This window comes from Anabrus simplex, chromosome 1, assembly GCF_040414725.1.
Source record: "Anabrus simplex isolate iqAnaSimp1 chromosome 1, ASM4041472v1, whole genome shotgun sequence".
Classification (NCBI taxonomy): Eukaryota; Metazoa; Arthropoda; class Insecta; order Orthoptera; family Tettigoniidae; genus Anabrus; species Anabrus simplex.
The window spans coordinates 125,183,980-125,208,645 of NC_090265.1; the positions used below are offsets into that span (position 1 = coordinate 125,183,980).

A 24,666-nucleotide genomic window follows, 5' to 3' on the forward strand; every position below is an offset into this window, starting at 1 on the left:
AACATCCAGTAATCTGACAGATCTCTATTGTCTGACAAGGCCCAGTCCCATATGTGTTGGACTAGAGGGACTCTACTGTACTTATTTCCTCTTAACCTCAAGTATTGTACATAATGTATAATGCAAAATATGTCAATTATGTTTCTCAATTTTGCTTGTCCTTAATGTTATAGAATCCCTCAGTCTTCAATGAAGTAGGCTAGTTGAGATTGGTAAGAAGTGTACTGCTAAATATTACAATGTACATTGTTGTTGTAACATGAAATTCTTTTGTCACAGGAGTCTCTTGTACAATGGGAGGAATAACATGCAAGCATGGGGACTCATTGTATTGCTCATTTCCAAGGCTGCAGGACATGTCAGTGTCCAGGAAATGGAAGAAGATAAGGCTGCTGGAGTACTTCATAGGTACACAACCTTTTCACTGAGTTATTTGCATGTGTTTTGATTTTCTAAAATTTGAATAAGCTCCCTTCCCATGCCTCTAGAGAATAGAGAAATACTTGCATAATAGGTAAACAACATCACTATATCCATCATCTCAAGTTAGTTATGTGACATATCTTCCTAAAACTAAATTATGTCACAGCTGATTAAAAGTTCACAAGTGTCAAACAGCTGAGTGGCTGTGCATTATGATCTTCTTTTCTTTAAATAAACAATCTCTCTTGGCATACTATTGAAGCCATGTTGCAAATAGTCATAAAAGTGGAATGAAGTGTGGTCTTTTGATCTGCTATTATGACAAAACTAATAAAACCTCTTACATCTCTACGTTGTATAAAATAAAGTCCTTGATCCTGTCTGTCTGTCTGTCTGTCTGTCTGTCTGTCTGTCTGTCTGTCTGTCTGTCTGTCTATGGAGCTAATCTCAAGAACCACTGGATGGATATTGATGATGTTTTCACCATTCTATTAAGCATTTCTCGAGAAAGGTTTATGCATAGAAACATTCATCTATAACCAAAGGAAGCTAAGCATTAACGACTTCAGTGAAGCAAGTTGAAGAAATAATGACCGTTCATTCGCCTTTTTAGCTTCTGCCAGGTAAATCGTTGAAGATACATCTATACTATGAGGGTAGGAATTATTATCATTTAGACTTTCATGACCCGTGTAGCTATTCATGATGTAATATTTTGGGATTATGCCACATTTTTGAAGGACATAACCCTACTCACAGAGTTATCATGCATTTGCTAATTCAACAGGAAATAATTTAATCTTGTACTCGCATGCAGTGTCATAAGATAATTCTGTTCTGATATATTAGAAGAAAAAGTGATCACATTTTCCTATACTGAATTCCACCAAAAACTAGTAGGACATTTGGCCTAAATTGCAACAACATTTCATTGTATATCACATTTTAATTTGTATTGAACAGGTGGAAAATCATATACTTTCATCTCTTAATTGTAAATCTTTTTTCAATACGGACCAATTATGAAGTTTTTAACATTAAACAGGTGTTAAAACATGATCAGCAACAGCTGATTTATCAGGTTGGTTGAGTCTGATACATCTATAATGTTCCTTAATGTGAGTACATATCGTTCGGGAAGTCTGCCCAATATAAACCTTGCCACAAGTACAGGGAACTCTATAGATACCCATATTAAGATTTTTTTTTGGGGGGGAAGGAAGCGGCCGTGGCCTTAATTAGGTATAGGTACAGTGTGAAAATGGGAAACCACGGAAAACCATTTTCAGGGCTGCCGACAGTGGGGTTCGAACCTACTATCTCCCGAATACTGGATACTGGCCGCACTTAAGCAACTGCAGCTATCGAGCTCGGTATTAAGATTATTATGATCATGTCTCTTGTACAGCATAATATTCTTCTTTAAATATACATGTGTGTTTTTAAATTCATAAAAATCTGGTACTTTCTTTTCACTGCCCACGTGGATTTGAAGAACCAGACAAACATTTTATTTTTGAAAGAAAGTGTACCAGTGGATGGTATATTAGCCAAGAGAAAGAAAATAGTTGCATTAAAGATATACATGTTGGAGGTACTTAAATGGAATTACTTGTGTACAACATAGCCTTAAATAGTTTAACACTGTTGAATTAAAATTTACGCCCTGTGGATGGGGGATGCAGATGAAGAATACACCCACGGTATCCCCTGCCTGTCGTAAGAGGCAACTAAAAGGGGCAACCAAGAGATAATCAAATTAGAACCATGATACTAATTGTAATTAGTACCATCATGCAGGGAACACCATGGGTCGCTTTTACTTGTGTGTAGTACCACTATGTTTGTTACACAATAGGTTTGTGATTAATAGCGACAGTGTGTGCTCAGGATGCATTTTACAGTACCTGTGATTCATACCACTATATGAGCGACACCATGGTTCTGTCACGGGATAGTGAGAGTACCTGTGGTTAGTCCACTTATGTGAAGAACACCATAGGTTTGCGTTGCCTGTAAATAATGACACAATGTGTGAAACACCATTGGTCTGTGTTACATGTGCACATTACATTACCTGTGAGTAGTACCATAATGTGTGGAATACCGAGAGTCTATGCTACTTTTGATTAGTACTCCAGCATGACAAATACCATGGTTCTACTTTCCTAGCGATAAGTACCATTATGAGGGGCTGATGACCTGAATTTTGGACCCGTCTAGACTACAAGCATCATCGATTCAGTATTGTGCTTTAGAAGCCGGCCCTTGATCAGTAATACTATTGTTTAATGCTAGTTTCTGGGAATGTGGGGCATTGTGGATTGGATCCACTGATTGTTTTAACTTCATATCCATCCATGCATTCTTCGTCCTCACGTTTTGAATTCTGGTCAGTGGAGGATTATGGATTTTTAACTGTCCTTACATTTTGTCTCATTTCATGCCTTTAGGGGCCGATGACCCAGATGTTAGGCCCCTTTAAACAACAAGCATGACACAAAGGAAACACATTGCCTTGTCTTGGTTAGACAAGTTAAGTAATGATGATTTACATGAAATTTCTTTAGTAAATGGGTTAGCAAAAAAAGAAAGAAGAACTGAAAATATATATTTATTTTTTTTTAGTCATGTGTAACCGTACAGAAGTATGATCTCCCGATTTTAGGTTAGGAAATGTTCGTAAAATAATTTGTAATATAAAGTAACGTAATGGTACATATAGCACCACGCGAGTTGGCCGTCCGGTTAGGAGCGCCTGGCTGTGAGCTTGCATCCAGGAGATAGTGGGTTCGAATCTCACTGTCAGCAGCCCTGAAGATGGTTTTCTGTGGTTTCCCTTTTTCACACCAGGCAAATGCTGGAGCTGTACCTCAATTAAGGCCACGGCCGCTTCCTTCCAATTCCTAGGTCTTTCCTATCCCATCGTCGCCATAAGACTTATCTGTGTCGGTGCAACATAAAGCAACAAAAAAAAGGTACCTATAGCTGACACCATTAAGAGAAAAAAATGGCAAAATAAAAACTGTGCTTACACATAATGCTATTTTATTGAACCAGAAACTAGCTTAAGTGCCCTGGACTTACAGCCTACTTTGCTGGAATATGGGTTTAGTTTTCCGTTTTCTTAATTCAACTACTGATAATTAAATTTATCCTCATGTTTAGTGTTAGTCCCTATAGGTAACACCCCTCAAATCAAGATTCGTAATAGATGACATACGTCTTGGCCCAATAGATGACATATTTTAAAACACACAGAAACATTTGATCTTGATCAATTTCAATCAATCAATCAATCACTACTGATCTGCATTTAGGGCAGTCGCCTAGGTGGCAGATTTTTTTTTTTTTTGGTAGGGGCTTTACGTCGCACCGACACAGATAGGTCTTATGGCGACGATGGGATAGGAAAGGCCTAGGAGTTGGAAGAAGCGGCCGTGGCCTTAATTAAGGTACAGGTGTGAAAATGGGAAACCACGGAAAACCATTTTCAGGGCTGCCGATAGTGGGATTCGAACCTACTATCTCCCGGATGCAAGCTCACAGCCGCGCGCCTCTACACGCACGAGGTGGCCAATTCCCTATCTGTTGTTCTCCTAGCCTTTTCTTAAATGATCGCAAAGAAATTGGAAAATTAGAAAAATTGGAAAATGTTACAAGGAAACATTTCTAATAGTGCTAGTCAAGGAAAACAGTACCTAGCACTTAAAAAATATATAAATGTAAGTCTCAAAAATAAAATGAAATCAGACTTTATTAATGCTAAAAAAGAATGTAATCACTACATTCCTTTCTTTTATGTATTGAATAGGTTGAACCTCTTTTTCAATTATTTAATTTTTAACGTAAAAAAAGCTATGAAATCAGTCTTTGGATTTAAAATGCAATGAAATCAGTCTTCATAGTTTTAAAAATTTAAGCCACAAAAACAATGAAATCAAATGACATTATACATTAGTGTCACCCTAGGAACTGCCGTGGTCGCTGCCATCATAGAACTCTCATTTCACACTTCTTCTATGGCATCAGCCATGGTCTCTTGTTAATAATTTCATTTTTTTAACATTTTGAATCTAGGGATTTAAAAAAAAAGAGGAAAGAAATTGTAAAACTAATCAGTGATGTCTTGGACGCCAATGGCTGACACCCCCTGTCAGCTACTGGTTCTGGAAGTCAAATTATAATGAAATTAACATGGTTTTCCTTGTACGAGGATGTATCAAATATAAACAGGATTTTGCATCAACCTAAAAAACACATATAGAGATCACTTTTCTACAAAGCGTCCTGCCTTTGATACACATTTTCTCCATCGGATTGGTAGTTACTACTTGTACTGCCATCCCAATAGAAAGAAGAGGGACGTGTGCAGAGCCAGATGCGCACGAAATCTTCTACATTTGCATTATCATCAAACCGCTGTCCTCCTAGGTCTTGTTTGAGTGGTCAAAAAAAAATGGTAGTCGCAGAGCGATAAATCTGGACTGTACTTTGTAAATAAGGAGATGTCCTTTTTTGGTTTACTCCGCATCATCATAACATTTGAAGGAAAATGATAAAGCAGATGCTGTTAACTGAATGTTTTAAGAGTTCCCTTATACACTAATGATGATAGTACATTGTGGGAATACTTTGTGAGGTAAAGCTTGCATCATGGCTGACGGACGTGCGTGAGATCAGCTCCTCAGTCAAAGTGAATTAGCAGGTGTTATTTCCTAGTAACATATATCAAACGTTGTGTTAAAGTGTGCAAACATAGTCTGAAAGTGTTTAAAGTGAAAGTGTCTCCCTGTTGTGGTCATATTTTTATCAGTTCATTAAAATATTCCATTGTAAAACAAGATGACCAGGAGTAATAAGTGCAACAGCAAGGAAGCGAACGGTAGTGCCAACCTCGTGGAAGAGACCGTCACGAGGATCCTGAACGAGACTCTCAGCTCGGGTAAGTTTCTGGACAGAATTATAGAGGCGATATCGGAGCGAGTGACCACACTTGTCGTTAAGGAACTAGAGAAATCTCTCCAGTTCAATGCTGAACTTGTAGCGGATTTAAAGAACAAACTTGAGTGTCGGGACAAGGAAATCCAGGCACTTAGGTCAGAATTCGAAGCTAGAAGTGACTCTCTCGAACAATATAGTAGGAGAAACAACCTTAGAATCTTTGGGGTGCAGGAGAGCTCACAAGAAAATACTGACGAACTTGCTGTAAACGTCTTCAGAGATATAGGCGTGAATATAAACATCAATGATATTGATAGAAGTCACCGTGTTGGGCCTAAATCAGTAGGGAAAACTCGACCTATCATTGTCAAGTTTACTTCCTATCGTACGTGACAAGAAGTATTCCGTAACAAAAGGAGACTAAAGGGCACTCATGTTACCATCCGCGAAGATCTCACGTCCGCTAAACTCTCCATACTGAAGGCTGCCATTCACCGTTTCCATGTAGCGAACTGTTGGACTGCAGACGGCGATATCATCATTAAGAAACCCAATGGGGGCAAACTGCGCATTAACCAGCTGTGTGACTTACCGGAGGATAGAGATAGCAACTAAACGGACAATTCACTTGACTGTTCTGATCTCTATTTGCTATATTTCATTTTATTTAAATACCACCTTAGTGTAATTTAATTAGATTAGCTCACTGTACTTAGATTGTTTCATTCACATAATTATTAATTTTTCATAAGGTAATTAGATTAGCTCACTTCAGTTAGGTTATCTCATTCGCATAATTATTACTTTTTCATAAGGTGGCAACGAGCACTGGACATTCCGTCCCAGCCACAATCCCGTTCAAGGCCTCACTCACCCCTCCACTCTCCACAAACAGAACACGCCTTGTGACAACTGTCCACTGACCCCTCCTGGAATTACCCCCCTTCCTTCTCACTCAACTAGAGACCTGCTCCTAGCTAAAGTTTCCTCTTTCCCGAAAGGTCTCCATATAGCCCATCTAAATGTACATTCATTGTCTGCCCATTTCCACGAACTTAAAGAACTTGTCCCGGACGTATTTGATGTTTGCCTTCTTACTGAAACCTGGCTTCATGATCTGATCCCTTCGAAGACTTTCAACATACCTGGCTACTGTTTACTTCAGAACGACAGAGCTGGAAAGAGGGGAGGAGATGTAGCAGCAATAGTCAAAACCAGTTTAAAGCGTAGGATAATTGCATGTTCAGATAGCGAATACAATAGAAGACCGGAGTTCCTGCTCTTAGAAATAATCGTAGCCCATCAGAAATGTGCTGTCTGTGTGGTGTACAAGCCACCTGCGATTGGACATTTGGAGGACGTAGAAAATGCTTTGTTACGCGTACTCCTGCAATATGAACATGTAATTGTCATGGGCGACTTTAACACAGACACCGGAAACAACAATGCCGAATGTCGGCAGCTTTTAAACATGACTACATCTTGCGATATGAGCATTTTGCAAACACTCCCTACTCACCACACCGCCACGTCACACACGACAATCGACTTGATGATTGTCATGAATACAGACAAAGTACTACAACACAGACAGACATCTGTACCAGGAATTTCAGCTCATGACCTAATATACATATCCTACTCCTTAAAGACCCGAAAGACAAAACCAAGGACTATTACATTCAGAGATCTCTCTAAAATTGACTACAGTATGTTCACTGAAGACGCACTAGATGTTCCATGGCACCATATACTAACAGTTGACGCCATTGACATTAAAGTAAACATATTTAACGAATATCTGACAGCGCTCTATGATCGACACGCCCCGCCGAAAGCAGTACGGGTAACGCGAGCCCCAGCACCGTGGCTAAACTTAGAACTAAAAGAGTTAATGGCAAGACGAGATGCCGCACATAGAAAGTTTAAGCGACAACCGACACAAGACAATTTTGACGCATTTAAACGGCTACGAAATAAAACATCGCAGTCAGTACGCAATGCTAGAATTAGACATGCACATACCCTGCTAAATCAAAATACTAGACCTGCTATGGCTTGGAAAGAACTAAGACACATGGGAATAGGTAAACAAAGAGACGACCATCCTATTGACGTATCCCTGGACTCCCTCAATACATATTTTACCACTCCCGGACATACCATTGACAGAGAAAGGAAACATAGAACACTATACAGCAATTACAACTCCCCTGCACCTGACAGAGAAAAATTCTACTTTTCACATGTGACACCCACGCAAGTTAAACAAGCCATATTTAGAATAAAATCGAAGTCCAAAGGGACAGACAACATAGAAATAGAACTTATTAAAACAATAATTGACATAATTTTACCTACTATAACTCATATATTTAACCACTCACTAATGACTGGCACGTTTCCCTCCTTATGGAAAGCTGCCGTTGTCGTCCCGCTCGCTAAAAAATCACCGCGTGAAGACGTAACTGACTATAGACCTGTGAGCATATTATCGGTCCTTTCAAAAGCCCTAGAATTCATTGTACACCAACAAGTCTCCAAATACTTGCAAATACACAATATTCTTGACGAACACCAGTCTGGTTTTCAACGTAACCACAGCACTAGTACTGCACTACTTAAGGTTACAGACGACATTCACAATGCGATGGACAAAAGACAAGTTACCATACTAGCTCTTCTTGATTTCTCTAAAGCTTTCGACTCTGTTGACATAGACATACTACTTTCCAAACTATTTAAACTCCAGTTCTCGACAAACAGTCTTCAGTGGATGAATTCATACCTCCACGGTCGTCTGCAGTGTGTAAGAAACAACAACAATGAATATTCATCCTGGCGATCCGTAGAGGTTGGTGTTCCACAGGGGTCTGTCCTAGGACCGCTTCTATTTTATGTCTATATAAATGATATTACGTCGTCGGTAAACAGCTGCAGACACCACATGTATGCTGACGATATACAATTATACTTGCACTGTGAACCGGAAAGACTAACCGACGAAATTAAAAATTTCAATAGAGACTTACAAGAAATCTGTAACTGGACTGACATGCATGGACTTAGATTAAATAACGTAAAATCTCAAGCTATAATAATTTCACATCCTCGGCTTTGTTCAAAAACTATAAGCAAATTCACTTTACCAAAACTCTACCTACAAAATTCACCCATTGATTTCAGTGAATCTGTCAAAGATCTCGGCGTTATGATAGACGAACATCTTTCTTGGAAGCAGCAGGTTACCAGCATCTCCAGGAAAGTATTTGCGACACTTAACTCACTTAGAAGATTCCGCAACATATTTTCTCGAATATTGAAAGAAAGCCTTATTTGCACTCTGGTATTGCCTCACTTCGACTACTGTGACGCCGTGTACAACGACCTGACTACTACTCTTAACGACAAACTACAACGCGCGCAAAACGCCTGTGTTCGCTATATATGTGACCTACGTTACTTTGACCATGTTACACCTGCCTACGATGAACTCGGTTGGCTAAAACTCAAACAGCGCTGTAATCTTCATGCTTTATGCCTTCTTCGTCGAATACTCTCCTCATGCTCACCTCCCTACTTGTACAGTCAATTTCACCACCTGTCATCCAATCACAGTTTTGGAACACGGTCAAAATCTGATACACTCTTATCTATTCCACCTCACCGCACCACACGATACACAAACTCATTTGTTATTTCTTCAGCACGACAATGGAATGCACTACCCGTCTCTCTCAGAGGAGCCTCACCTGCTAGTTTTAGGCAATTTTGTCACCGCTACCTACTAAGTAATGCTATGGAGATATTGTAGATTTAGCCTTCCTCAAACTATAGACTTTATATAATCCCACTGTTATTACCAAGGATAATAGAAATTAGCTAATCATGTCATAATTGTGTAAATAATCATCTTCATCATCATCACCATTCTCCTATTTTTTCCTTTTTTTAAAAATCATAATATTGTATTGTTTAGTAGTTGCAAGATGTTTCAGTTGTAAGTGTACTTATTTCAATTTTGCACGTGTAAAAACTGTCTTTTCTGGTTAGATGGAAGAGAGGGCCTAATGGCCTTAATCTTGCCAGACAAAATAAATCTATTGTATTGTATTTGGGTAGCAATTGTTCCCTATTTTAGGAAGGTATGAAGGTTTCAAACAATTTTTCCCATATTAAGATTATTATGATCGTGTTTCTTGTTCTGCATAATTCCTCTTTAAATATTCACGTGTACTGGTACTTTCTTCAATCAATCAATCAATCAATCAATCAATCAATCAATCAATCAATCAATCACTACTGATCTGCATTTAGGGCAGTTGCCCAGGTGGCAGATTCCCTATCTGTTGTTTTCCTAGCCTTTTCTTAAATGATTGCATAGAAATTGGAAATTTATTGAACATCTCGCTTGTTAAGTTATTCCAATCACTAACTCCCCTTCCTATAAACGAATATTTGCCCCAATTTGTTCTCTTGAATTCCAACTTTATCTTCATATTGTGATCTTTCCTACTTTTAAATACACCATCGAAACTTATTCGTCTACTGATGTCCTCCCACGCCATCTCTCCACTGACAGCTCGGAACATACCACTTATAATACCAATATAATGGTCCGTTATTGGACATTATAAATTTTCCAGCTAACTCATTCTTGGTTGCCTGCGTTTCGCCCTCGTGTGCTAAGTTAGGCTCGTCAGTTGGGACTTAGCACACCACCCAAGACGCAACGCTAGTGCATACCGTGGAGGCCACTGCTTAGGCTATTTGAAGCCACCAGCAGTGCCAATGCACTATGAGAGCTATGTCTCATTTCCGAAAATAGATGCCTGCCTGGCCATCAAATGATGTAGATGTTGATTCCCATAGGGAACCTAAAATATGAGTTAGCTGGGAAATTTATAATGTCCAATAACGGACCATTATATTGGTATTATAAATTTACTCATTCAGGACATACTCTTCCATTTTTCACTAAAATTAGTGTGGCCACCAATTATGCTTGCCATCATGTTATCCTGAGCTGACTTCTTTGCTAGATTCGATTTCCTAGTAAGTTCCTTCAATTTCTCATTACTTCCACAGCCATTTCTAACTCTGCCTGTTTTATCAGCCATATGGTACTGCCTAACAGTCCTAATTTTAATCTCTTCCTTTCTTTCACATTTATTTTTAATTACCACAAAAACAGCTTCGTGATCACTAATACCATCTATTACTTCGGTTTCTCTATAGAGCTCATCTGGTTTTACCAGCACCACATCCAGAATATTCTTCTCTCTAGTTGGTTCCATCACTTTCTGAATCAGGTGCCCTTCCCATATTAACTTATTTGCCATTTGTTGATCATGCTTCCTGTCATTCGCATTACCTTCCCAATTGACATTTGGTAAATTGAGATCACCCGCTACAATCACGTTCCTTTCCTTATCATTTCCCACATAGCAGATTATCTTATCAAATAATTCTGAATCAGCATCTGCGCTAGCCTTTCCTGGTCTGTAGACTCTTTTCGCTGCCCTTGTGGATTTCAAGAATTAGACAAACATTTTATTTACGAAAGAAAGTGTACCAAGGGAAAGAGAACAGTTGCATTAAATTGAAAATAATGTAATTTTGTTAAATTAAGATGCAAGAACATAATAAGTAGGATTTGTAGTTAGGGAATATTGAATATGTATATCATTATATTTTTGTATAAATTTAACTTCGGGTAAGAATCTGTACATATGGTATAGTGGTGTAGATTACTCAAGATTTTACAAGATGGGTAACAGTTACTAAGTAAAAAAAGTTTTATTATGATAGATCCGTATTGAACTCTATTGTTAACAGTGACTATATCGGTAAAGATGTTTGAAGTCCGTTGAAAGTGTTGCAACAAGTGGCTTGAAAACCCGGAGTACAGTCGAGAAGTATAGGCTGAAGATTGTATTTCATCAGTGTGGATGAACACGAGATAGCACTAATTTTCGTTTCGGACCCTTGGTAGCCAATCCAAAGGCTCCAATTTTGAATAAGGTTGTAGTGACTGAGAGACATTTGGAGATGTGTCAAAGAGAGCGTTGCTACCAGTGAAATTTTGGAGACTCTACAGCCACGTGGAGCAAGACTATATATACGTGTGCACAAATGTGACAGTATTCATTACAAGTTTGTTCTCTGTGATCAGTCTGTGGAAGAAGCTACATGGTATTCATTTGCTTTTTCATTCTCTAGGAGAATGTACAATGTGTGGTGGTTTATTTGTGTAATCTGGAGCTAATGTGTTATTTCTCACAGAACAGATTATTGCTACATGAAATAGAGGTTAAGTGAGGGGCAGCAATCACGTCTATACAAAATCATCACTTTGAAGCTTGGCCTTCAAAAGTATGTACATAAGTCTGTGAACCAAGGAGGCGATTCATGTTTATTAATGTCTTGGAGCAACATGACTGGCCAGACCATCCTTTGAAAATAGTTGTTGGAAGCTAGGAGGACTCAAGACGTCAGTCTGAAAAGGAAATGTCTGTGATTAAGGTTTGGGATGACCTTAGCAAATAAGGTGCATCCAAGTGTAAGGAAGGTCGTCGTATCTGTCCTGTTGCACTGGAAGGATGACATGACTACCTTCAACGAGAACTACACATATTTCCCAGTGAGGACATGTATATGGCAATTCTTGATTAAATTATGCAAGGGTATTATCCCATAAACAACAAATAGGATTGGTGTTTATGAATGTGATTTTATTAATTTTATAAACATTTCTATTAGGGTACCATGATCTAGAACTCTGAATATATTTTTTATGTCTGCGATATTTCATAATTATCTCCAAGATCGTTGGACCAAAGAAAAAAATAATAAGAGATGCTATAAATTCAGCAAGGATGTATATACATTCTCTGAAAGACTGATTTCTTCAAAAGGCCTGATCAACCTGAAGAATGAATTAAAGACAGTGTATAGAGTTAAACTGTTGTTTTCGAAATCATGCAAGTGTGGCATAAACTCAATGTTATAGGAAGAACTATCAATGAGAATGAGAAATTCTTTTGTTAATGTTAAAATAAGATTATAGTGAATATTCATTAGGATATATACACGAGTGCTTCACTCGCGCATTGCGATCTAGTGTTATACAATCTGTCGCGTTTATTACAATTCTGAAATATATTGGTCCCTCTCCCTAAACCAGTGTAATATAACAAGATGTGTGGTTTAGGGCTAGAAAACAGCAGGAATCGTGAGCACCACTATTAATTCATTATGAATATTCCGAATGAACTCGTAAAACTAGCACAGATACGAAGAACATGTACCTTACAACAAAAGGTACACACAGAGACCAGGAACAGGTATTGTATAAGCTGAGAACTGCCCTCTATATGTCAAGCCTCACAATAACTTGCTTGGCAGAAACGCGGTCGGAGGCCTGAAAGTGAATGGTGCTTGAGAATTACAAGGTTCAAATCCCACACAGTTTTTTTTTTTTTTTTTCTTTTTTTTTCAGCCAATTGCCTGGGATGTGGCAAGGTTGCATAATAGTTTCCACAGACCAATTTGTTTATTTGGCTCTGAAAATGGCCGTTGGTATGGTGACGTATGGTATGGAACTGGGTTGAAAGAGGCTAGGAAACATGTGACAGGACTTCATTTACCTTTGTCATTTAACGCAACACTTTCTCAAACTGGTCAATACAGAGCTGCACGCGATGTTGTAAGGACCTTCTGCAGAGATGCCAACTACAACGGATTTCTCACATGTACAACAGCAGTACAGAAGTCGTACTTACTGTTGTGGATTTCACAAATTCGATGGGTTAAAACTTCACTATAGGCGTGTCATGTTATCATTACGAGATATCATTGCAAGATTCTCGAGAGCATTTACATTGATATAGATTAGTTTATGAACCCCTCTCATAATTTAAATGAAATCTACGAAAAAAAGAACATTCTACTTGAAACATTCATTCCATATATTTGTCAGAACTTCTGTAATAAAAACAAACCCCGCCTCCATCTCTCCAACTCACCACCACTCCCCCCCTCTCCGCACCAGGCCTGCACCACCCTCCCCTTCCCTCTTCACCCCTCCCATCCTCGCAAACACAGCTGAGCCAACAATAGACACTATCAGTAAGAAAGGGGACCGTTAAATTTGAGAAGGTCAGGCCTTTCGAGAGTCCAACTATTCAATAAACTTGAACCTCATTGGCGGTTTCCACTATGTGTTCACATACATTTTAACTGGCACGTCTTTCCTCTCAAAGTTTCTCAAGTTTTTCGCTCCCCTCTTCACTACCCTTGTGATGTGACTCAACGGAGACAGACTGTCATTTTGGATTTTTAGCACAGTGAATTTGCCCTTTTTTTCTAATTATAACACACTGCAAGTTTTAGAATAAGAGGTCCACAACCTCGCCATAATCACTTATTGTTTGTTTCTGTCATGTCTCATTTGTTTTCATTCTTTCCTTCATTAGGTTTTACACAATTTTCAGCATCAATGATGTAAAAAAACTTTTACCTTTTTCACTGAAGATGGCTCAAACGAGTTGATTATTACTCCATCTAATGATGGAAATGTGTATATATTGAATTGTTTTAATTCCGTCGTGTCTCTTTTGTTTTTCATTCTTTCCTTCATTATGTTTTAACACATTTTTAAGCATTAATTATGTAAAAAACTTTTACATTTTTTCACTGAAGATGGCTCAAACGAGTTGAAACATGTTCGACTATAATTACTCCATCTAATGATGGAGATGTGTATGTATTGAATAGGAGGACATATTAAATTTCCTTTGTAAAGTAATTTTATCATGTCAAAATGTAAAGTTATATATCATAGCTTGTAAGAGGCAAATGTGTTCATTCTGAAAGTGAACGACCCTCCAATCCAACCCTAGTTTATATATTTATAAGAAAGAATTGTGCGACATATCCCAACTTGATATAGATGTTGATTCCCATAGGGAATCTGAAATATTTGTTCCGAATGAGTAAATTTATAATACTAATATAAATGGTCCGTTATTGGACATTATAAATTTTTTAGCCAACTCATTCGTGGTTGCCAGCGTTTCGCCCCCGTGTGCTAGGCTGGGCTCATCAGTTGGTACCTAGCACACCCACCAAGACGCTGGCCAGTCTATACCATGGAGGCCACTGCGTTGGCTAATTCATACCTGCCAACCCTTCCGATTTACCCGGAAACTTTCCGGTTTTTAACTCGTCTTCCAATTTTCCGATTTATTTTTACTTCTTCCTATTTTTTACTAATATAAACAAATACAGTAGAGATAATACGCGACACTGAGCGAGATATCGAGGGACAGCTACTGCAGCTCACTCTAGCGGATAGACCTGAACAGTACTGATTCTCTCATAAGAGCACGTCTATTTTTGTGTGAAGTTTTTGGTGTTATTTATGCGTTTTCAGTGAGTTGACATAAATAAATAGTAGTGTGTATCATTCCTTGATATCTCCCCGCAACATGAGGGGAAAGGTATGTGCTGTGTTTGGCTGCAGTAATTACGAAGTAGAGAAAAATGCGCGGTCGTTCTTCAGGTTCCCTCGTGACAAGAACATGTAAGTAATATTGTGTTTGCATATATATTCTTCCAGTGACAGAGATTTTTATAGTACTTCTTAATCTTCTGACCTGCTCGACCCATATTTTAACTGGCATAAAATGTAATACGCATATTTTATTCTATAGTGCAGCAGTTAACCTTCAATACCGATGTGTTGTTGTAGGTGTGATCTGTGGGTTTTGAAATGTCACAGAAGCGATTTGGATAAGGTGTACAAGAAAGAAGGGACGTTACGCTTATATAAGAATTATAAGATCTGTTCAGATCATTTCCAGGCCAGCGACTTTAGAAATCCTCGACCATACAGCCAAGGGTATGTTACATTTTTGCTCTAATTGTACGTAAATATTCTTAAAGCATCACTATCGACAACATTTTCATACTTTTCTTTCTTTATCCCTCTTCTCAGATTAAAGCCGGGATTTTATAGATTATCTTTCTGTTAGTAGGCTTCATGTTAGGAGGAAAATTGTCCAGCTATTAAATGTTAATTCGCCGGGCTGAGTGGCTCAGACGGTTAATCGCTGGCCTTCTGACCCCAACTTGGCAGGTTCGATCCTGGCTCAGTCCGGTGGTATTTGAAGGTGCTCAAATATGTCAGCCTCGTGTCGGTAGATTTATTGGCACGTAAAAGAACTCCTGTGGGACTAAATTCAGGCACATCGGCGTCTCCGAAAACCGTAAAAGAGTAGTTAGTGGGACGTAAAACAAAAACCATTATTATTATTATTATTATTATTATTATTATTATTATTATTATTATTATTATTAAATGTTAATTCATTGCATCATATGTGTAAGGAATATCTCTCTGTTAGTAGGCTTCATGTTAAGAGGAAAATTGTCCAGCTATTAAATGTTAATTCATAGCATCATATGTGTAAGGAATGTGCCGATATTTTTATTGACAAGTGTCTTAATGTGATGATACAATGTTTTTAATTGAGAAAAACGACAAATCCAACCGTAAGAGTTCAGGCAGGAATGCTAAAGCTAAAAAAGTAATGCATAAATGAAAGATCAAGCCATTTCACACCAGTCCATTTCATTTCTTGTTTATATGTCTAATTTCAGTCTTTGAATAATAACCTTTTAAATAATTCTTCATTCATTTATCCAGAATTGCTTTAGCGACTTCGAAGTTAATATCTCAATAACACTTTCTTTCTAGACGTAATTTATTTATCCATTTCCATATATACATTTCCATTGATATTTGAATTTAGTGCGATTTGTTCAGGTCAAGTCACTAGGAGCGCCACCGTCGAATTGTCTCCCATTTTAGCAAGGCGAAATCCGTAAGTGTCGCGTATTATCTCTACTGTATTTGATATAACCTCTAGTACCACCAATACTCTTCCCCTTCGATAAAGGATAAATTCTTACGTACTTGTGTAATTTACGAAACCTTATTTTCAAGCGTATTTATTTGTTGCTTTATTTCGTGAGTGTTTCATCCGTCGCCTTCGTGTATCATGTTTCCCACAACAGCGTGTACGCTTTATGCAGCTGGGGATTTGGGGCGGCAATCGTCCTGCAAGCAAGAGGCTATCATCTGATAGCCAAGCAGGCATCAATTTTTGGTAATGAGACAGAGTCTCTCATAGTGCCATGGCACTGCCGGTGGCTACAATTAGCCTACGCAGTGGCCTCCTCGGTATGCACCGGCCAGTGTCTTGGTAGGTCTTGGTAGGTGTGCTAGGTACCAACTGATGAGCCCAGCCTAGCACACGGGGGCGAAACGCTGGCAACCACAAATGTGTTGGCTGGAAAATTTATAATGTCCAATAACGGACCATTTATATTAGTATTATACCTATCCCAACTTTGTGAACGTAAAGATGCAATGCCATGGGGTGAAATTTTGAAGGGATCAGCATCATTCCAGGAATGCAATACGGCTAGTTATATACCAATTTTGCAGAAATAAACAGTCGTGAAGAATGAATAAAACAGTGAAAAAAGTACTAACACTTGGAATGTACATACCTTATTGCAGAAGATTATATAGTTCACCAGCTGCCTCGAAGAAATTGTGCACTCGAGTATTAATAGAAAATATACTCTTAAAGCAAAATTCCATTACATTGACGTCCCACTGTAGGTAGCTGTATCATGGATGAGGAGTGTAATTCAAAGTGCTCTTTTTTAAATTGTCCTGTTTTCCCCACTAATATGTAAAACTCAAGTTTTGTACTGTACATCACGTAGGAGACTCGCTATTAAAAGTTCATGAAAAAATATTGTGACCGAGAACGTTAGCTATGCAGTTAGGGGCATGCAGCTGTGAGTTTGGATTCAGCAGATAGTGGATTCAAACCCCACTGTCGGTGGCCCTGAAGATTGTTTTCTGTGGTTTCCCATTTTCACACCAGGAAAATACTGGGGCTGTACCTTAATTAAGGCCATGGATGCTTCCTTTCCACTCCTAGCCCTTTCCTATCCCATCGTCGCCATAAGACCTATGTGTGTGACATACACAACTTGTAAAAGAAGAAGTGAGGTGGTGATATTTGTTTACAACCTTAGACCATGAGTGTAACATCTTTGTTGAACACATTCCCAACATATGTGTTCAAATCTTGTTCTATTACAACTGGTTTAGTAGTGAACAGTTGTGGTTCATGTATGAAGGGCTTTTGGGCGCCGCCCCACCGCCTTTTCGAAAACATTTAACATTATTTCACACTGTAATTGATTACGTAAAGAGATGGACAAATGTAGCGAAGTCGAACTTATGTGTTGTAATTGTGTGATATTCAGTTATACAATGTTATCTTTATTATTTCGGCTGTAAACATTTTGCTTTTCTATTTTCAAGAAAATAGCAACAGCTTTCAGACCGTGATTGCTGTCCAGCACGCTCGATGTTTTGTCTTTAGTCGTGAGGCGTTCGGACTGCTGCAGCAAAGCCCTGAGTAGGTCCCACACTTTGCAAGTGTGCGGGATGCGGGAGGAGCCTGGAAGAATGATGTGGGCTTGTCAGGAGAAGGAAGAGTGCAGGCGGGTGTATGGTCTGTCCGGCAGAGCCCTCAATAGGTTCCTAGAGTTTAGCAAGGGTGCAGGGTGCGGGAGAAGCCTGGAAGGATGATATTGGCTTGTCAGGGGAAGGAAGAGCGCAGGCGGGTGTAAGCGCTGAACGGCGGAGCCCTCAGCACATCACCAACCACTTTACAACGTATCTAGGCTTTTCTCCCCACGTCTCATATTAATTGTTGTTCGAGATTAATTCCAAAACATTTTACAAAACAATGAATTCCATTCTAGTGACAATTTAAACAATTCAGTTGTATAAAGTAGCTAAAATAAAGATTCAGAATGTAACCATAACGTGACGAGACTGTTTGTAGTGTGATCAAATTGTTAAATACGTTGTCATGCTTTGAAATTTGAACAAGGAGAGAGAAATTCGGGAGTGCACTGTTTATTTGTTTTCATGAATGTTGTTGTTATCAGTTGTGATTGTGATCAGTGAAACAGTGCAGTTCCATAATGGTCAGGATTGCATTAGCTGTTAGCCTATTAATGTGTGTGCATAAATGCCATTGTAGTGTAGTTAATTTATTAATTAATATTGTAATGCAAGCAGTCAGCTAGTGCCATCAGATTATTATTTTTATTTTTATTATTATTATTATTTTACTTTTTCGTTTCAGCCATCTATGGGCTGCGATTATGCAACTTCCATTGCTTTCTCAAGTTCTTTCTCCTTCCTCTTTTGCCAGTATTCCTTCATCCGTTGGCTTGCTCGTGCTCGTTCTTCTGCCGAGAACACACTATTCTTCCTCGTTTTCTCATCAGCTAGGTTCTTCACCTCCGCAACTCTCTGCCTGAAGATTTTTCTGTTTGTTATATCTTCTGACGTGATCCCACATTTTTCTAAATCTCAGTGGACTTCTTTTACCCATGGAACTTGTATCTTCCTGTTCTCCTGGAAGGTGAGGATCCTGTTGACTAGTCTCTCCGATCCCATCCTCTTAATATGTCCATAGAACGTCAATCTCCTCCTTTTCATTGTGGTGGTGGTGTTGTTGGTATAGTTCTTGGTTTGGTCTCATGCGAAACGTAAACTTGTCTGATGATTTTCTGGGTCCAAGAATCTTTCTAAGGAACCTCCTTTCTTTCTTTCTTTTCCAAATCTGAGAGTCCCTTTGTGGCTATTGTCTCAGCTGCATATAAACATTGAAGTTTGACTATCGTGCTGTAGTGCTTGAATTTGGCCTGGTAGGAGAGTGACTTAGATTTGTAGGTGTTCTGATATAATCTAAATGCAGTTTCCATCTTTCTTGCACGTTCTTGAATTGCTGCTTTCTCATTCATGTTTGGAGTCAAAATCTCTCCTAGGTACTTAAATTTTATAGCTCTTTTGATATCACCGTACTTCGTCCTCATTGTCCAGGTTGGGTCAGTGGTATTTATGTTCATGTACTCTGTCTTCTCAAAAGATATTTGCAATCCTGTTTTGTCTGCTGTATCTTTGAGTACTTCAATCTGCTTAGTTGCAATTTGCAAATTCTCTGCAAAAAAGAGTATATCATCTGCAAATGCAAGGCATTCAAATTTAAGCCCAGTTTCCATTTGGAAAGTTGGACTTGCTCATTTCTTTTCGCCCTTCCGTGATAACTTTCTCTAAAACACAGTTGAACAAAATTGGAGAGAGGCCATCTCCTTGTCTTAAACCTGTTTTGATTTCAAAGGGCTCTGACAGTTCTCCTAAAAATTTTACCTGCAACCTTTTTTTTTTTTTAGTGTTTGTTGAATGAGGGTTATTGTGTTATTGTCTACTCCAAATTCCTTAAGAACTTCCATTAGTGTGTCCTGGTCTATGAAGTCGTATGCTTTTTTGAAATCCACGAATGTCATTATCACTTTCTTATCTGCTGCTAATGTCTTAGTTTTGATTAAGGTCTTAATGGTAAAAGTATGTTCTGCATATGACCGCCCCTTTTGCAGCCCAGCTTGATATTCTCCTAATTGTTTATCTATATGTCCTTCCATCCTACGCTTGAGTGCTATAGAAAGTATCTTGTAGGCTACTGGCAAAAGTGATATCCCTCTATAGTTATTGACATTTGTTTAGTCTCCTTTCTTGTGCAGGGGGTGGATGATAGCCTCCCTCCATTCTTCTGGGATCTCGTCTGTAGACCAGATCTGTTGAAAGAGTGTTTCAAGTTGTTCCAAGAGGTTATCCCTGCATGTTTCAGAAGTTCAGCAACAATTGAGTCCTTGCCAGATGCTTTGTTATATCTCAAGCTCTTGATGATTTCCTTTATTTTGTTCATATCTGGCGGCGTTGATTCATGCAGTGTGCTTTCTGGTTTCTGGAACGTCAGTTTTTCTTGAGGTGAATCACAGTTGAGCAGTTCTTTGAAATATTTAGCCAAGTGTTCACAGTTATGTTTGTTGCTCATAATCTGCTTACCTTGATCATTTTTGAAACAAATGTTGGGTGACGAGTAACCTCGAAGTTTTGTCTTAAACGTCTGATAGAAGTTCCTGGTGTTGTTTTTCTTGAAATTCTCTTCTATTTCTCACAGCTGGTCTCTTTCGAACCTTCGTTTGGCATTCTTGAACACTTTTTCTGTGCTTTTCCTTTGGATCTTAAAAATTCTTCGAAGTTCTGTTTGTTGGAGTTCCACTTGTTCCAAGCTTCTGATCATCTTTGTAGAGCATCTTCACACTCATCATTACACCATGGATGTTTCTTCTTCTTAGCAAGAAAAATTGTTTGTTTTGCTGCTTCCTGAATCCTTCGAGCCATTTTGTCCCACTCATAGGGCTCCAACATGTCGAGTTCTTTCTGATACAACACTACTATTTCTTTGGTGACTTTGAGTTCTTCAATTCTGTACTTCTCTATTCTGAGGGGTTTCTTTCTATGGTTACAAGGTGTGGGCCTTCTCTTTTATCCTTGTTAGATAGTGGTCGGAATCAAAATTAGCACCTTTCCGCACTATTGCCTTCGGGCTGGTGGTTGCTACATGGTCAATTTGGAATTCTCCTAACATGGAGTTAGGTGATCGCCATGTCATCATCCTCTTGGGAGCTTTCTTGAATTGAGTGGACATTATTTTCATGGCAAATGATTCACAAACACCTATCAGTCTTTCACCATTTCTGTTTGTCCTTTTGTGAGCCGTGTATGTTCCAACGATGTTTCAAAATTTTCTCTCTTTTCCAATCTGAGCATTAAAATTTTCCATCAAGATCTTGACATGTTTTTCTGGGGTTCTGAACAGTTCTTCTTCAAGTTGTGACAAAATTCTTCTACTTTCTCTGGATTCTTTCTGTTATCTTCATTAATTGGAGCATGAGCACTGAAGATGCAGTTTTGCTTCTCTTTCGTTCTGAGTTTGCGGGGTGATGGACCCTCTGACTGATCCAAACATGATGGTGTAGGACCCATAGAATCCTTTGCCCTACTTGAACCAGAACTCTGGCCCCAGATTAAACCGGCTGGGGTACTAGATTGAAGGTTAAAAATTTCATTTATTGTCCTATTGAAGATCTACTTGTGATACAAATTCTTATAATTTTGTTAAATACCACCTATTCAATACAACAAAAACATAATAAAAACTTACATATTTATTAAGTTGTTGATATGGTACATATTTCGCTCCTTTTTCGTGAGCATCATCAGCCAGTTATCATTTACTTAACATTATATAAGATCATGAATCTATTCTATTGGATTAAATTATGCTTGTAAACCTCATTGACAAGTCTTATAATATTTTACAAGTCATGTAACAATAAAATTATGTCTTTAAGTTAAAACATATTTGTCAAAAATCTATCTAAGTCTAACATTTTATTGACGAAACTCATCTGGTGAACATCCTTTAAAATTATTTTTAAAAACCTTTTGAGATCTGGCTAATTGTATTGATTCAATGTTGCTTGACTTGTATGATTGTTGTTGAAACTTGGTGAAATATATTAACAATTTTCTACAGTTGATAATTGCCTATGTTATGAACATTTAACTTGTTCTCGATGTTGCTGGAGTAACATTTGTACAAAACACATTGACATTAATTTTATGTTGTCAGTACGAGAATATTGTTCATGAACAAACTTGTTTGTGAATAAACACTTTCTAATGTGAGGTAGAATTTGAATTGTTCTCGTATGTTCCAAATTGGGCTTGTTGGTATATCTATAATGAAAGATAAAAAATATATGTTTATGGTTTTGATTATAATTCTGTATAAACTTCTTATCGAAAGAATTGTCACTTACTTTTCTTTCTGCTGCGTAATTGTCTAGTGTTACTCCTAGCCTCTTGAGAACTACTTGTTGTTCTGTTTGCACTCCTTGCATTATATGAATGAGCGTGGATGAGTTTACGTTTTGGCGGGGAGTGGGAAGGGGAAGTGAAGGTAAGCGGTGCATTGATAGCTGCAATAGATTGTGGAGGGGACTGCCTAGGAGAAGTAACGGGAATAGTTGAGTTTGTTTGCGTCAATAAGCCATTAACTTTTGTCAGATTAAAATATTTAGAGAATTTATTTATATCAGATTTAAGCATTTGTATTTATTCTGGTAATTTTACTAAGATGGGCTTCTTTATTTCAATTTTGTCATTTAGGTTTTTATTTTTGTTGAATTGCTGATCTAAATGAATGTATGTGTTTTCCAATTCCACCATTTCTTTTCCTTTTTCTACTCTTCTTAAAATTCTTAAATCCCTTTCAGTAGTTGTAAAACTGTGTCCAGTTTCTAGCATGTGTTCTCCCATTGCAGAATGTTTCTTGTGTTTTGCTGCATTTACATGTTCGAGATATCTTATCATAAAGCTCCGGCCAGTTTGACCAACATACGATAAATTGCATTCTGCACACGCAAGCCTATATATTCCAGATCCTTGATATTGATTTATAACTTTGTGATTGTAGAAAATATTTCGGTTCGTGTTTTGGGTTTTGAAGGCAATGTTAATATCTCGTTTTTTGATGGTATTAGTGACTTGGTACATAGCTGGGTTAGTAAATATAAAAGTTGCAAATTTGGATTTCTTATTTTTATCTGGTATGAGATTTGTGGCCAATTTTATTTTCACCTTATTAATGATCTTGTTAACCATCTCTATTTTATAACCGTTATTGAGTGCCAGGTCCTTTATGAAATTAAGTTCTTTCTTTAAACTCTTACTTGTTAGTGGAATTTTGAGGGGTCTATAAACCAAACACAAAAATGCTGCCTGTTTGTGAGAATTAGGGTGAAGTGACTTGTTTTTGATCGTTGTTGGAGTAAACGTCGGTTTTCTATAAATCTGGAAATCGAGTTTATTTCCTGCTCTCTTTACATTTATATCTAGAAACTTAGTGAATTGTTACTTTCATTTTCTTTAGTGAATTTTATGTTGTTGTCTAATTTTTTTAAAAAATCCAAAATATTATCAGTATTATTCACTTTACTGTCTATTATAACAAACATGGCATCCACGTATCTCAGCCAAAGTTTTAGTCCTTCTATGTTATTTAAAATTTTTTAACATGTCCTAAATGATCCATATAAATGTTAGCTAGTATACCTGATGCAGGGTCACCCATTCCCAAGCACATTTGATGATATATCTTTTGATTAAATGTGAAGTAATTATTATTTAAAACAAATCTCAATACATTTATGAATTCTTCTATTGCACACCTACTTAATTTGCTGCGACTGAATAAATTGAGTTTGATTACATTAATGGTTTCATTAATCGGTATGCAAGGGTACATGATAGTTATATCTTATGAACACATTTTATGATGCGGTTGCAGTTCGAATTTATTAAGCTTATCACAGAATTCTATTGAGTTCATTTCACTATTCGTAAAGGCGATATCCGACAAATTTACAGTGGTTGGGTTGTTTTTAAGGTCTGAATTAGTCTGTTTTACTCTTGTATTACGTTTTACGGATTTTGTTTTGTTCTCTCTTTAAAACATCCTAACTACTGTAAATTTGTCGGATATCGCCTTTACGAATAGTGAAATGAACTTACTGAATAAAGGATCAAAATGTAATTGGCCTAACCATCATCAAATAGAAGATGTAATAACCACTATATCTGAAGTAGAATCTAATATAGGAAAATTGCCTTTAGAATCACAAAATAATACAACATTCAAGGTTAAAAATAAACTTCCAACTTTAGTAAAAGAAATAAATAAGAACTTAAATCCCAACCTCACTAAACAAATCAAAGAATTAAAGACTAAAATCAACAAAAGTGATATAATAGCAACCAAAGCTGATAAAGGGGAAACTGCAGTTATTTTAAATAAGCATGATTACATTAAGAAAACAGAATTTTTTTTTTCGAATGGAGCCTATTCGATAATACAGAAAGATCCTACAGTCAAAAATCAACGGAATCTAAAGAAATTGCTTAAAATTTCGCCTTTCTTCTTTAATGAACCAGAGTGTCAGAAGCTGATAAATATGAATCCCAAGATACTAACAGCCAGAGCCATGCCCAAAGTCCATAAAGTTAATATACCCATGCGACCTATAAGCAACTGCATGAATAGCATAATGTATAAGACTTCTAAATTAATACAGCATTTTTTTTAAAGCACTATAAATTTTACAATAATTATACAATCAATAACTCAATAGAATTCTGTGATAAGCTTAATAAATTCGAACTGTAGCTGCATCATAAAATGTGTTCATATGATATAACTAACATGTACCCTTGCATACCGATTA

General features: G+C 37.6%; 2 protein-coding genes across 2 annotated transcripts in view; one reads left to right on the top strand and one right to left on the bottom strand.

Annotated features, from left to right (window-relative positions):
- Positions 1 to 24,666, bottom strand: part of Rrp1 (Recombination repair protein 1) — a 279,367-nt gene that overhangs the window by 233,862 nt on the left and 20,839 nt on the right. The window lies entirely within an intron of this gene.
- The window catches only part of Pdss2 (Decaprenyl diphosphate synthase subunit 2), a 176,365-nt gene that overhangs the window by 45,830 nt on the left and 105,869 nt on the right, over positions 1 to 24,666 (top strand). The window contains exon 2 of the mRNA XM_067138897.2: positions 280 to 408. Within this exon, the coding sequence (XP_066994998.2) occupies positions 280 to 408 (129 nt within the window). The remainder of the gene's footprint in view (positions 1 to 279; positions 409 to 24,666) is intronic.